Below are 15349 nucleotides of genomic sequence, written 5' to 3'. Positions count from 1 at the left end.
CGGGCTCGCCGCGGCGGGGGCCCCGCAGGGCGCAGCGGCCCCGCCGGGCAGGGGGCGCCCCCGGCACCGAGGCAGCCCCGCGGGGGGGGGGGCCGTGCCCGGGCGGCCCGGGCACCCTCGGGGGGCACAGACGAGCGGAGCCGCGGGCGGGGGGCGCCGCGAGCTCGGGCCGTGCCCGCCCTGCCCGGACAGGCCGGCGGCGCGGCCCGGGGGGCGGCGGGGGCCCGGGCCGGGGCCGCCAGCCATGACCTTGGGCCGGGGCGGCGCGGCCCCGGTGGTGCTGAACGTGGGCGGCGCCCGCTACTCGCTGTCCCGGGACCTGCTCAAGGACTTCCCGCTGAGCCGGGTGAGCCGGCTGCACGGCTGCCGCTCGGAGCGCGACGTGCTCGAGGTGTGCGACGACTACGACCGCGAGCGCAACGAGTACTTCTTCGACAGGCACTCGGAGGCCTTCGGCTTCATCCTGCTCTACGTGCGCGGCCACGGCAAGCTGCGCTTCGCGCCGCGGATGTGCGAGCTCTCCTTCTACAACGAGATGCTCTACTGGGGGCTGGAGGGCGCCCACCTGGAGTACTGCTGCCAGCGCCGCCTGGACGACCGCATGTCCGACACCCACGCCGCGCCCTCGGCCGAGGAGCCCGGCGCGCCGGGCCGCGAGCGGGCGCGGGCCGCCCGGGGGGCCGAGCCTGCGGCCGCCGGCCCGCGCTGGCTGGAGCGGGTGCGCCGCACCTTCGAGGAGCCCGCGTCCTCGCTGGCCGCGCAGATCCTGGCCTCCGTGTCGGTGGTGTTCGTCATCGTCTCCATGGTGGTGCTGTGCGCCAGCACCCTGCCCGACTGGCGCGCCGCGGCCGTGGACGACCGCAGCCTGGAGGAGCAGAGCAGGTACTCCGCCGGCCCTGGGAGGGAGCCTTCAGGGTAGGACGCACCGCCGCTTCCCCCTCCGCTGTCCGGTCCCGTCCCGTTCTGTCCACCTGTCCTATCCGGTCCCGTCCCGCCCCGCCCCGTCCCGTCCCGTCCTGTCCTGGACCTGTCCTGTCCCGTCCCGTCCTGTCCTGGACCTGTCCTGTCCCGTCCCGTCCTGTCCTGGACCTGTCCTGTCCCGTCCCGTCCTGTCCCGTCCCGTCCTGTCCCGTCCCGTCCTGTCCTGTCCTGTCCCGTCCCGTCCCGTCCTGTCCTGGACCTGTCCTGTCCCGTCCCGTCCTGTCCCGTCCCGTCCCGTCCCGGACCTGTCCTGTCCCGTCCCGTCCCGTCCTGTCCTGGACCTGTCCTGTCCCGTCCCGTCCTGTCCCGTCCCGTCCCGTCCTGTCCTGTCCTGTCCCGTCCTGTCCCGTCCTGTCCTGTCCTGTCCCGTCCTGTCCTGTCCCGTCCTGTCCTGTCCCGTCCCGTCCTGTCCTGGACCTGTCCTGTCCGGGCCCGTCCCGCCCCGTCCCGTCCTGTCCCGACCCGTCCCGTCCCTCTGTCCTGTTTCTCCGTTCAGTCTCTTTGCCACCCGACTAGGGGCCTCCCTGGCCCGCCTCTCGCCCCGGGGACTCCACCTGGCTCCCAATTTATTCCTTTTCAATAGACAGTTCTCTGGGAAATGCCCCAGGTCCTGGTCAGAGAAGATTGTCCCCGGAGACCGCCTTTCCCTGCGGCCCCGGTGGTCCCCTCTTCCTCCTTCCGCGGGAAGCCACCAGCTCTTGGGTCTCCCAGGCGAGCTTCTCATTTTACACCTTAGCCCGGAGCAAAGAGGGCCGTGAGGGCCAGGCCCATCCTGGTCAGCTTGAAAGGTCGCCCGCTTGTCCAGGTGGCACGGGGTGAGCTGAAAGCGGGTGCTCTCTACATTAGATACCCCATACCCCCAACCTTAAAAAGTTTTATCGACGCAGTCTTCTCGCTGCACTAATCCGCCCCCCAAATACCATCCTAAGCGCGGCTCCTTCCTCCACCTGCCAAGTGTAGGGAACGGAGCAACTTCCACTCTGGGGCGGCTTCAAAGATTGACACCTCCAGTCAGTCACACAAAGGTGGGGAAACGCTGCCGAGAACATTGAATCCTATCAAAACCCACATTCACTGGGGGTGAAAGATCAGCATTTCCATTTTATCTAAAGCTTTCCTTGCCCTTTTTATGACGATGCCATAATCCTGTGTTAGGCGATGCCGAGCAAAGGAAAGCAGGGTATTTATTTCCTATGTTTACCATTTTGGTACTCTAAGACTAGGAATAAAGGCAAAGTACAGCTGTACCTTCTAGAAAAGCAAAAGTAGGAGCATAAGTGAACATAAAGGGACCCAAAAATGACCTTTTAGTAGGCTTGAACAACAACAAAAGACTGACTCAGCATAAAAAAAATACTCTAGACTTTTTAGAGATGGAAAGGACCTGGGATTCTCAGAATGAAGAAACCAGCTTTACCTAGTCACTACGTTTCAGAGCTTAAACCCAGGACATCATCACATCCAGTATGTTTTCCTCCTTCGCCATACAGTCTCATTCTAGTTTGACAGCATTATTTTTTTACAGATAGGACCAATAAAACAAGTTCTTGAAAATACATTATGCTTAAACTTCAACATTGTTAGTGCTTAAAGGTTTTTCTCATCATCCATTAGTGTTAATGACATGTAGTCTTCCTGATAGAGGAGTGTTGATTTGTCCTAAGATTGTATTTATTTTATTTATTAATATTTCTTTTTTTTTGGAGGAAAGTTGCTACATCAATCTAATAAAATTATCTGGTGTCCAAGATGCCATACCATTTGGTTGAGTGTTGTAGCTATCTTATCTTTTTCAATTATATGTAAGAATTATCTAGATAGATAAAAAACTTGACTGAATATTTATTGTGTACCAGAAATAATGCTAAACTGTTGGGAATACAAGCAAATAACATAGTTCTTATCCTCAAAGAGTTTGCAGTCTAATAGGGGAAGACCATATATAAAAAATGATGAAAATGAAGGACAGATAGTATGGAGGTCTGGTTCTGGGTAGGAGAAAGCAAAAGAATACTCATCTTTGAGAGTTAGAGGACACAAATGGGCAGAGATCAATATCTACTTATATTTCATCCCACGGTAAACTGAATTGTATGTATTCAGATATATAAAAACTTTTGATTCTTTAAATGCATGTGACAAAGAGAGAAGAGACACATTAAAAGAAAATCACTGGCCTGGAAATGATTTGACAGTATCAATAGAATTACTGTAGTTTACAAAAATAAAGTGGAAAAATGAAGACAGTTGTTGGTATAGATATTGAGAAGTTGGCTAATGTCATTATATAATGAAGAATTATGACCAAATCTAAAAAAAAATATTTGCAGAAAGAGTAACCTAGAATGTGAAATCAACTTCATGCAGTAGAGTCAGAGGATCTATATTGGAATGCATTGAGAGCAGTGGGACAAATGATGTATTGTTAATTGGACTTAAGGGAACAGAAGAAGTCAAGGAGAGAAACTAACCTATAGAGAAATATAGAGATAATATAGATTATAAGATATAGAGACAAGATACCCAGAAAGAAAAAGAAGAGAATAGCTAATGTGGTTTTATAATATTTAGATTAAAACTTTTTTTTTAAACTGTCCAGATATTTGAGGTAAAAGTACCTTTTTAAAAATTTACCCAATTCTATGACTGCCTCTTTATTTACATCTTGTATAAAGAACGAACTCCTCAATTTGGCATTTCCAACCTTCACAGCCTGGCTGTATTCATAATCTGCTTTCCAGCTAGTCTGAACTACTTGCTGTTCTCCTGACTCAGACCATCTCCCACTGCAGCTTTCCACAGTCTCTTGCATCCCTGGTATTCTCAATGATGTCTTTCAAACTCTTTGTTCCCTCTAAGGCTTATCTCAGATACCATCTCTGAAGAAGCTTTCCTATTCCTATCCTCATCCCCCCCAGTTGCTAATGCTCTCTCCCTCTTCCAATTTGTATTTTCAATCTATGTAAATACTTTATCCCCTCCGATAAAATGTAAGCTTCTTGAGTGCATTGACCCTTTATTCTTTTATGTTTTTATATCCACCATACTTACTCCAGATAGACTAGCACTATGGCTGGATGATTTTTATTTGTACAGTTGGACATCACTTGGGAAAACTCTGTATTGGAAGGAGCAAACAGGTCTAATTAGAGTGATAATTTGGATTATGCAGTGATTTTATACTTCATACAAAAACCCATTAATTCTTTTAAAAAAAGATTTTCCTTAACATTTTTGTTGTTTTTTGGTTGTCTCAGAGTAACTCCTTGTGATCCCTTAATTCAAGTTCCTAATTTTTAACTACTCAGTTGTTGTGATTACCCTCCATCTCTCTCTCTCTCTCTCTCTCTCTCTCTCTCTCTCTCTCTCTCTCTCTCTCTCTCTCTCCCTCCCTCCCTCCCTCCCCTTCTCTATCTCTACAATATTGCTAGATTCATCTTTAAACTACTTTGATTTTGCCTCTCCCCTGCCCAAACCTTCATTTTTCCCTAATACCAAACAGATTAAATAAACTCACATTTTAAGGTTTACTTTCTTCAAAAAGCATCCTGTAAAACAGTGTAAGAAATGAGCACATTTCTAGTGTAAGTAATAGATGAAGAAATTGGCAAGGCTAAGGAATTTGTCCAGTTCATATCATTAAGTAACTATAAGAACCATGCTGTGAATTCTGATTTTACTTGTCTCCAAGTCTAATATTTCTACTACTACTATACTATTCAATCTTTCAAAATAAATAAGGGAAATAAAAATTTACTTTGGCCTTCAAAGAACACTTCCATAGTGAGATCCCAACACTCTTTTCTAGCCTTATCTTATTATTTTCTAATGTATTGTATAGTGGGTACTTTTTTGTTTTGTTTTTGTTTTCTTAGGTTTTTGCAAGGCAAGTGGAGTTAAGTGGCTTGCCCAAGGCCACACAGCTAGCTAATTATGAAGTGTGATTTGAACCCTAGTACTCCTGACTCCAGGGCAGGTGCTCTATCCACTGCTCCACCTAGCCGGTACTTTTTGCTAGATGCTAGAGTATAAAGAGAAAAAGTTAGTCTCTACCCTTAAGGTATTTACAATTAACTAAGAGGGTAAATAAGTACTAGCTAATTTAAAAGAGGAGAGGAGAGAACATTAACAACTATGGATATAAGGAAAGATTTTCAAGTAGATGGTAGAGAGCCTGCTTTGGAGGAAGGTTAAAATCTTAAGTCTAGAGGTGCAGTTTGTAGAATGAAAAGGAAAGGGATAAATATGGAGGGGAATAATACTCTTGTGTGCAAGACACCATTTGAGATGTGAGAGATAAAAAGAGAAATGATAAAACAGCTTCTGCCCACAAGGAAATGATTTTTGTTTTAGGGGATTATGGGCATGCAATCAATAAGCAAATACAAAAGAAACCAAGGGTATTGAAGTGGGAAAGAGCCTAATGATTGAGGGGGCCAGGAAAAGCTGCAAGTAGTAATTGATGTCTGAGCTGATGGATGAAGGAAGTTAGGGATTTTAAGAATGTATGAAGTGGAGGACTTAGTCAAAATCTGTTTCCCCCCCTCTAAAATGAGGCTGGTTGATTTGTTGATGAATATTCTAACTGTAAGTCTTTGATCATGTGACTTGATGGCAGCTTGGGTAAGAGAGGAAGAAAGGAAAGCAGAGAGAAAAAAAGAAGGAAGGAAGGAAAGGATGAAGGAAAGGAAGGAAGGAAGGAAGGAAGGAAGGAAGCATTTATTAAGTATCTACTCTCTGGCAGAAGCTTGACAAATGCTATTTCCTTTAATCCTCATTGTAACTCGAGGAGGAAATAATAATAGCTAACCTCTATATTGCACTTGAGACAACTTGGTGACTCAGTGGATAAAGTGTTAGGTCTGAAGTCAGGAAGCTCAAACTTGACTTCAAACACTCACTAGCTGTGTGACCCTGGGAAGTCAATGAACTTCTGTTTGCCACTGGAGAAGGAAATGACAAATCACTTCAATATCTTTGCCAAGAAAATACCATGGACAGTATTGGTATATTATGGTCCAGAGAGTCATGAAGTATCAGACAAGACTGAAAATAACAACAGACATAGCACTTACTTTGTATCAAACACTTTACAAATATTAAATTTAATCTAATTTGATCCTCACAACCCTGGGAGATAGTTCTGTTACCATTCCTATTATACAGATGAGGAAAGTGAGGCAAACAGAGGTTAAGTGTCTTGCCCAGGGTCACACAGCTAGCAAATGTTTAAGATGGAATTTAAATTTAGGGCTTCCTGATTAAGCCCACTGCTCCATTCACTGACATTGGCTCAAATTCCACTCAGATACTTTACTAGTTGTATGATCTTGGATGATTCACCTCTGAACTTCAGTTTCCTCCTCTGTAAAATCACAGTAGTGAACTGGATTCCCCTCTGTAGTCTTTATCAGCTCTATAAATTTCTGATCTATGGGAATAATCCTGCATTTCCAACCTTATTATTCCCCCTTTACTCACCCTATTACTCTATCAACCTTGATCCAGTCAGCCTTGTCTTCTTGATTTTCCTCATAGGCAAAATTTCAACCTCCAGTCCATTTGTTTTTATAGGTTTCTATGCCTGAAATCTCCTCACCTTAATGACTTAGAATCCCTGGTTTCCTTCAAGTTCTACTCTAACATCTCCTGGTACTGGAATCTTTTCCTAATACCCTTGGCTTCTAGCACCTTTTCCCCTCCAAAATGACTTCTTTTATATAGTTTTTCTATCTTCTGTTTTGCATATACATGAGAGAATAGAAGCATCTTGAGAGGAATCATTGTTTTATTTCTGACCCTGTTTCCATAGCACCTACCTAGTCTAGAATTTTAACTTCTGGAGGATAGGCTAGGTGAGCTGCGAAGCTATGATTTCTTCTCTCTCTTTTTAACTTTTTCTACTTCACATACTCTACTAATTTGCATCCTGAGCCTAAAATATTTTAGTTTGTTACATACTTTAAATTTTTTATTGTTTTCTTAGTAAATCTTGATTTTTTAAAAATTCAGTGTTAAAAACATGCCCCTTAGAGCTACTATTTTGAAATTCTGATCTTAAATTTTGATATTATTCTTAATTAAGAGGCAGCTAGGGGGTGCAGTGGATAGAGCACCAGCCCTGGAGTCAGGAGGACCTGAGTTCAAATATGAGCTCAGACACCCCTTCTTCTACAAAATCAGTACTTAAAATTGAGACTCTGCCATTTGCCTTTTTGTTTGAAAAACCACATCTCATACACATGCACATAGACACATAAAATCTATGTTTCACATACACACACACACACACACACACACACACATATTTATCTGTCTTAGCTGCCAGCTCAGCAAACTTTGCATCCATGCTTTAATTCACACACATACACACACACACACACACACACACACACACACACATTCATGGTATGTATATGTATTTATATATAACACTTATCCATACATCTGTCCATTTGAATTTGTGGTTAAAACAGGGACTCAGAGAGAGTTTGCTGTGGTGGCACCTAAGGCAGATAGTTACTTTTGTGATATCTTTATCTCATGCAAATCATTGCAAGTCCAGAATCTGTTTCTCAAGAATTTGATTTTTTTTTTTCATTTCAACTGGAGATGCTTGGGGTCCTTCGGTAAATGATTCACATCATTGCTACTTAGACAAGATGGCTTTTATAGACCAGAATGACAATTTGTTTGTTTACAATGAGATATGTAATTTCCAAAGCAGTGGGAGTACTTCCATTAGCTGAAGTTAGCATTGATATTCTCATCTTAGGAAAATCTACTTGGAAAATAAAAGTAATAAAAGTTAATTGTATGGTGAGTACAAAAATCTGAGTAAAGTGAACTTAAGGGATGCCTTGTTGTACAGTTAGAGTGTTAGACCTGAAGCTAAGAAGTCCTGAGTTCAGATCTTGCTTCAAACACTCTCTCCATGACTGTGGAAAAAAAAAATCATATAATCTCTCTAGGTCTTACTTCTCTCATCTGTGAAATAAAGGTTGGACTCAGTGACTTCTGATATCACTTCTAGCTTTAAATTTATGATTTCATTCACTAGCCCTCCCCCACCCAGTTAGTAGTTCCTTCTCTCTCAAATTACTTTGTCTTCAGCTAGAATAATTTAGATCACTTTTTAAATTAATTTTATTTTTTAGGGTCCATTTCTTGGGTTGTTTGAATAGAAATTACTAAGCAACTCTGTTTTCAGTTTTGCTTAGTATTCACTAAATACATATTCCATGATGTTTCACAGATTCAAGGGAGGATATGGACAAAAGTCTTATAGATAAGAAGCTGTGCTTTTTTTTTGTGATCTGTACCAATGACATTATTGAAGTATCAAAGATATATATATGTGTGTGTGTGTGTGTGTGTGTGTGTGTGTGTGTGTTATATATATATATATATATATATATATATATACAAATATGTAATATATTTGTGTTATAATTTGTAAAATTATAGTCTGTTTTACCTTAGTTATATTTTAAATTGATATCTTTTTAAAAGAGACACGAAACACTTTTGCTAACATGCAGAAAAGGCCCCAATCATATTAGTGGCATACTTACAAACATTTACTAGGATGAATTACTTTGATGGCTGGGTAATCTCATTTGTTTTATATTAATTCTTAATAATGTGTTTTGGTGAAATATTGAAAATATTTGTAGCCCCCAGTGCAGTAAACATATTTTAAATATTCAAATAAATCTGATTATTTGATAATTTAATCATATACTTGATCCACGATTGAAATAGAATATAAATCAGGGTTTTAGTACAGTACTCAATGACAAATTGGCAAAATCTTTTTTCTACCAATTTTAGAATTCACTGTAAACATTTCTTATTTGTCCATTCAATTACCCTAACCAAAGTGCTAAAAGTGCTCATTTCTTTTCTGAAAGCAAAGCAATTTGAGTGTTTTTGTTAAATATTTTAATATTATGTAAGTGATAATTTGTACAGCATATGGAAATTCCGAATCACTTCTAAGTAAGATAGGATATTTTGATAGTACTGTATGGAGTTTTTTCTTACTTTGCAAAAATCCCTAGTTGATTATGAAAACGACCCAAATTGGCCCTTCAGAGACAGAGTTTTTTTTCCCTTTTTTGCTTCTCTGAAGTAAAGCTTTGCCTTTTTCTTGGCTGATAATAACTTGGCTGGTTATGCCTTCTAAAATATATGCAAACTCCTAAAATAAAAAAAAATTCATTTTTCCATCTGAGTTTTTTTTTTTTTTACTAAATATAGAGGTTGAAGCAGTTATGCATATATGAATAATTTCTTAGTTTATGAACAGTCAGAACTTGTTAACATTTCAAATGTACGGGCAAAGCAAATATGGAATTGAGACAATTATCTGAATATTTAAGACCAAAAAATACTTTGCTTAACCTTATCCATAAATAAAAGGTTTGCTAACCTGCTAGCCTTCTGGTATTTTTATATATGACAGTATAAATTAACTGATGAGTTAGGTTTCCTTTTATTTTAATTTTTCAATATAGCTTTAGAATTGAATAACAATAATAATAATAATAATAATAATAATAATAATAACATTCATTTAGGGCTTTAAAGTTCCAAAAGTATTTTACATACATCATCACATTTTAGATTCCCAAGAATCCAATAAAGTTGGTGCCAGAAGTATTATCACCCCCTAATTTGCAGATGAGGACACTTGTGATCTATAGCCACAAGAATTTAGTTGTAAGAGGCAAGATTTTAATCTAGATTTCCCTTATTTCTGATCTAGGACTTTAAATCATATAAAGCAGATTCCAATAAACAAACAGGTTTTATCAACAAAGTTCATCTGTCACTGTAGTACTCAGACCTGCTGTACTATTCAGAGTATGCCATAGTTTCAAATAATCAAATTTCATTGATTCAGAATTCACTCCAGTGATGTCAGTCTGAACACCTACAAATCTATATGTCCTATTCAACCCTTATCCATGTCCTCCTAACAGTTTGCCACAGGTGATTCATTGAAAATACTAAAATCTTTCTTTATTCTCTTCTGACATCTTGAGGATTTTCTTACCTAGTGTCTGATAATGATTTTAGTAGTAAGATATATTCTAAAGGTAGTTACAGAAAGCTTACAATAATGATTCCTAATAGAATTGTAAGTATAACAATTATAGTTAAGATAATGAAAGAGATAGGAAACATTATCAAAGATAATCAAAAGAGATAGAAAGTTTTACCTAAGATAATTGGGGGAGTGCTGACTTGTGAAACCTTAGGCTGGGGAACCTCCGTTCAGCCTTTTCACAGTCCTGATCAGAAGGGTCTCAGGCAGAGTGTCCTCTCCATGGGTGAGATTCCAAAGGGGTCCAAGCAAGGCTTGTGTAATTATAAGATTCTGAACAAAGAGGTCATGGTGCCAGTATCTACATGACTCTGGACCCAGAAGATCCATCCTGAAACTGGCCAAGTTTCAGAATGAATGTTTATGTTCCAAGTAATTGAGGAAAAGGGGGTGCACTTACAGGAATGGCCAAGTTCCCAAGCAACCATTCCCCTCCTTATCAAGGACTGGCTAGGTTCCCAACTAACTTGCTCTACTATTTTTGTCCAAATCATACTAGGGACATGGAAGAGATTCATTGATTAATCATACATCTGGCTGTTCTACTCTGGACTTATGCAGGAATCTTCCTATCCTTCAAATCAAATCAACCTTGGTACATATACCTTACCAGTCCCTTCTCCCCCTTGAACCTCTAAATGGAGGGTGGACCAGAATTCCTCCCTAAACCTCAATTTAAAGAGGGCCCCTTGGGGTTGCTCAGTGGATAGAGCACCGACCCTGGAGTCAGGAGTAGCAGAGTTCAAATCTGGACTCAGACACTTAATAATTGCCTAGCTGTGTGGCCTTGGGCAAGCCACTTAACCCCATTTGCGTTGAAAAAGTCCTAAAAATAAAATAAAGAGGGCCCCCTAGGCCAGCTATCTCTTCATCTCCCACTTGGCTATACTTATTGGGATTGCTTCTTCATGGTCCTACCTTTATCATCTTCCTTCCCCTACCAAATACCTCTTTTTCCCTACTTTGCATCTCTTTAAAAAATAAAATTAATTAATTTTTTTGTACTTCAGGTTGTATTCAGATACCATCAACTCTGTCTTTGGGATGGAGCACATTCTTTATCCTAAGTCCATCAGACAAGTTGCTTCAATATTTTTTCCCCACAGTTCCTATTGCTAACTGTATTTCCCTCCATCCTATTCCTCCCCACTCCATTTATTCTATTCTCTCTCTCTCTCTCTCTCTCTCTCTCTCTTCATCCTGTCCTTCTCCAAAAGTATCTGACTACCCTCTTCCATGCTCTTCCCTCTCTTCTATAACCTATATGGCCCCCTCTCCTCCCCCTGTCTCCTTTCTCCCATCCCTTTCCTCTCTTTTTTTTTCTTCCAGGGGAAGATAGATTTCTATATCCTATTGAGTGTGTATATTATTTCCTCTCCAAGCCACTTCTGATGAGAATGAAGGCTCTCAGGGGCAGCCAGGTGGCACAGTGAATAGAGCACCAGCCCTGGAATCAGGAGGACCTGAATTCAAATGTGACCTCAGACATTTAATAATTGCCTTGCTGTGTGGCCTTGGGCAAGTCACTTAACCCCATTGCCTTGCAAAAACCTAAAAAAAAAAGAAAAAAGAGAGAATGAAGGCTCTTTCATTCCCCCTCACCTCCCCCCCTTCTACTCCATTGCAAAAGTTTTTTCTTGTCTCTTTTATGTGAAATATCCTTAGCTCATTATACTTCCTTTTCCTTTCTCTCAGTACATTCCTTTCTCACCCATTAACTCCATCTCTTTAATATATTATACCTTCATATTCAGCTCACTCCTGTGTCTTGTCTATATATGCGCCTTCTATCACCCTGATAAATGAGAAGATTCATATGAGTTATCAATATCATATCATCTTCCCATGCAGGAATACATGCAGTTCAATATCATTAAATTCCTCATAATTAGTCCTTCCTGTCCATCCTCTCTATGCTTCACCTGCGTCCTATACTTGAAGATCCATCTTTCTGTTCAGCTCTGGTCATTTCAACAAGAAAGTTCAAGAGTTCCTTATTTCATTGAATGCCTATCTTTTCCTCTGAAAGAGGATGTTCAGTTTTTCTGGGTAGTTGATACTCAGTTGTAATCCAAGCTCTTTTGCCTTTCAGAATATCGTATTCCAAGCCCTCTGAGCCCTTAATGTAGAAGCTGCTAAATCCTGTGACTGTAGCTCCATGATATTTGAATTATTTCTTTCTAGCTGCTTGTAATATTTTCCCCTTGACTTGAGAGTTCTAGAATTTGACAATAATATTCTTCGGAGTTTTTATTTTGGGATCTCTTTCAGGAGGTGATTGGTGGATTCCTTCAATTTCTATTTTACCCCCCGTTTCTAGGATCCCAGGCAATTTTCTTGGAGAATTTTTGAAAAATGAATCTAGGCTCTTTTCTTGGTCATGATTTTCAGGTAGCCCAATCATTTTAAAATTATCTCTTCTGGATCTGTTTTCCATGTCAGTTTTTTCCCAATGAGATGCTTCCTATTTTCTTCTAATTCTTCATACTTTTGGTTTTGTTTTATTGTTTCTTGATTTCTCAAAAAGTCATCAGCTTCCCTTAGCTCCATTCTACATTTGAAGCAATTATTTTTTTCTGAGAGCTTTCTGATCTCCTTTTCCATCTGGTCAATTCTGCTTTTTAAGATCTTCTCATTGGCCTTTTGGAATGCTTTTTCCATTCGACCCAAACTGGTTTTTAAGATGTTTATTTTCTTTGGTATTTTTTCATATCTCCTTCACAAAGAAGCTAACTTGGTTTTCATGATTTTCCTGCATAACTCTCATTTCTCTTCCCAATTTTTCCTCCTCTTACTTGATTTTCAGAATCTTTTTTTTTTCAGCTCTTCCATAGCCTGAGACCAATTCATATTTTGCTTATAGGTTTTGGATATAGAAGTTTTGACTTCTGAGTGTGTATTTGGATCCTCCATGGGATCAAAGTAATTGTCTATGGTGAGATTCTTTTTCTTCTGTTGTTTGCTCATTTCTGCTTCCAGGGTGGAGGACCTCACTTTCCCAAGTGTTTGTAGCTATTTTCAGGGACAACCTCCCAGGGACCCAATTTCTTTAATGTCTTATAAGAGACTCTGACTGCATAACTCTCCTAGTCTTTGCTTTGGTCTGTGAATGATCACAAGTACTACCCTCTACCCTGAAACTAAGAGAAGGGTCCCTGCTCTACTATGGCAATATGAGATCCCCAGACTGTGATCTGTATCTGAATATGGGCAAAGCAGCAGAGTCTTTCCCCTCTACAGTGTCCCTCAGACCCTTTACCATCCATGAACTGGGCACTCTGGAAACAGCTGTTGGGTTGCTCCCCAGACCTACTTCTAGTTCCTGGGCCAGGACTGCGCTGGGGTTGTACTGGCCTGGGTTCTGCACCTCATTCTGGTACGGCAGAGTTTTCCAGCTGATCTTCCAAGTTGTCCTTGGCAATCCCTGTACTAAGAGGTCTGGAAACTGCCCTGTTGTCATGGACCCAAGTGCCCCTAGGGACCCAGGTGCCTTATGGACTATTCCTGGTTCACTCAAGTGGGCCAGGCTTTGCTGTGGCCCTTTCCAACCCCGGTGGAACAGACCCTTCCTATTAATCTTCCAAGTTGTCTTAAGCCAGACAGTTGTTTCACTTAGTCTTTCTGTGAATTCTGCCACTCTAGAGTTTGGTTAGAGTCATAATTTAAAAGCATTTGGTGTGGTGTGGGGGTGCACTTCACTCTGCCATCTTGGCTCTGCCCCCATCTTTTTTTTAAGAAATGTTGTTGCTTCTAAGACTATAAACTTCTTGAGTGCAAAGTCTTTATTTTTCATATCTATGACTCTTTTTCATTTTTCATTTTTATAAAATCTGATTTTTATTATTGGAAGATCAATGAACAGGGTTATATCTTTTACATCCTATGTGAAATCTTAAATGATCTTACTCTTTGGACAGATTAGCCTTATTGTAAAAGAGACTATAATTCAGTGTCTGCAGTACACTGAGAATATAATAAATGTTTATTGACTGAACCCTCTGATCATCCCCCATTCATCCTTAGTTCTCAATAAGTGACTATCTATCCTTTGTCATCTAGCTCTTTGATAAGAACTTTTATTTCTGTTCTTCAGAAGTCTTGGTTTTTTATTTTGTTGCCTATTTATACCCATCATATGCCTTTTCATTACCTTTATCTTTGGGGCAGTGGTGTTCCAGATCTTGTCTCATACAGCAATAACAGGAAAATAGTTATATTGAAAAGGTAAACCTTAATTGTTATGGAAAAATAAAAAAGTTTTTTTAAAATGTCTTGCAGTTTCCTGGAAGTCATTTAGCTTCCTCTCCTCCTCCTTTTCAATTATCTGCCCCAGTACACTGTTCATCTGTACTGTCTGTTCCAGATATACATCCTGTTGGACCACTCTATAGGGCATCCATTCAGAAGCATGTTGGAACATGGACAATAGATATTCTTCATCTATTTGTTCTTTCCTGCATGGATGACAGGCCAAACTCTTGAGTGAAAATGGTTCTTTTCCAGAAGTCTGTCTCTGAACTGTCTTGGGACTCACTGCAATCAACACCATGCCATCTACAACAGAAATATCTGGAGAACTTCACTCTCCACTGAGAATTCCTTCTTATTATCCATTGGAAAATGGTAGCATCTATCTCCTTGTTTTTCATTTTTATAAAATCTGATTTTTATTATTGGAAGATCAATGAACAGGGTTATATCTTTTACATCCTATGTGAAATCTTAAATGATCTTACTCTTTGGACAGATTAGCCTTATTGTAAAAGAGACTATAAAGTGGTGTTTTGTTCTGCTGAATTGAATTTTTTTAAAATAAGCATAATGGTATCTTTTGTTCACATTTTTTTCTGTAAATTTCAAGATGATAAAAATGTAATTGAATATCATCTGTGAAAGTTCTTTTATTCCTTTTTTTTGGTAAATATTTTATTTTTTTCAATTTACATGACAAGATGGTTTTCAACATTCATTTTTAAAATTTTTTCATGTTTTGAGTTCCAAACTCCCTCCCTTCCCCAAGATGGCAAACAGTCTGATATAGGTTATACATGTACATTCATGTTAAACATATTTTTACATTAGTCATATTGTGAAAGAAAACACAGAAAAAAAAGAGAAAAGCTACAAAAACAAAAAAAATAAAAATAGTATGCTTTTTTCTGCATTTAGTTCTTTTCCTTGAATGGGGATGGTATTTTCCATAACATGTCCTTTAGAATTGTTTTGTATCATTGTATTACAGAGAAGAGCTAAGTC

At 40.5% G+C, this 15349-nt stretch overlaps 1 protein-coding gene across 2 annotated transcripts in view; it reads left to right on the top strand.

Annotated features, from left to right (window-relative positions):
- Positions 1-244: 244 nt before the first annotated feature.
- Positions 245-15349, top strand: part of KCNG3 (potassium voltage-gated channel modifier subfamily G member 3) — a 48693-nt gene continuing 33588 nt past the window's right edge. The window contains exon 1 of one of the 2 annotated variants that reach the window (XM_074204661.1): positions 245-915. In XM_074204661.1, coding sequence (XP_074060762.1) covers positions 245-915 — 671 coding nt within the window. The remainder of the gene's footprint in view (positions 916-15349) is intronic. The other variant, XM_074204668.1, reaches the window with a different exon arrangement.

Source organism: Macrotis lagotis, chromosome 1, assembly GCF_037893015.1.
Source record: "Macrotis lagotis isolate mMagLag1 chromosome 1, bilby.v1.9.chrom.fasta, whole genome shotgun sequence".
Classification (NCBI taxonomy): domain Eukaryota; kingdom Metazoa; phylum Chordata; class Mammalia; order Peramelemorphia; family Peramelidae; genus Macrotis; species Macrotis lagotis.
The sequence above is the reverse complement of the archived record's forward strand: the minus strand, read 5'-3'. Positions and strand labels throughout refer to the sequence as shown.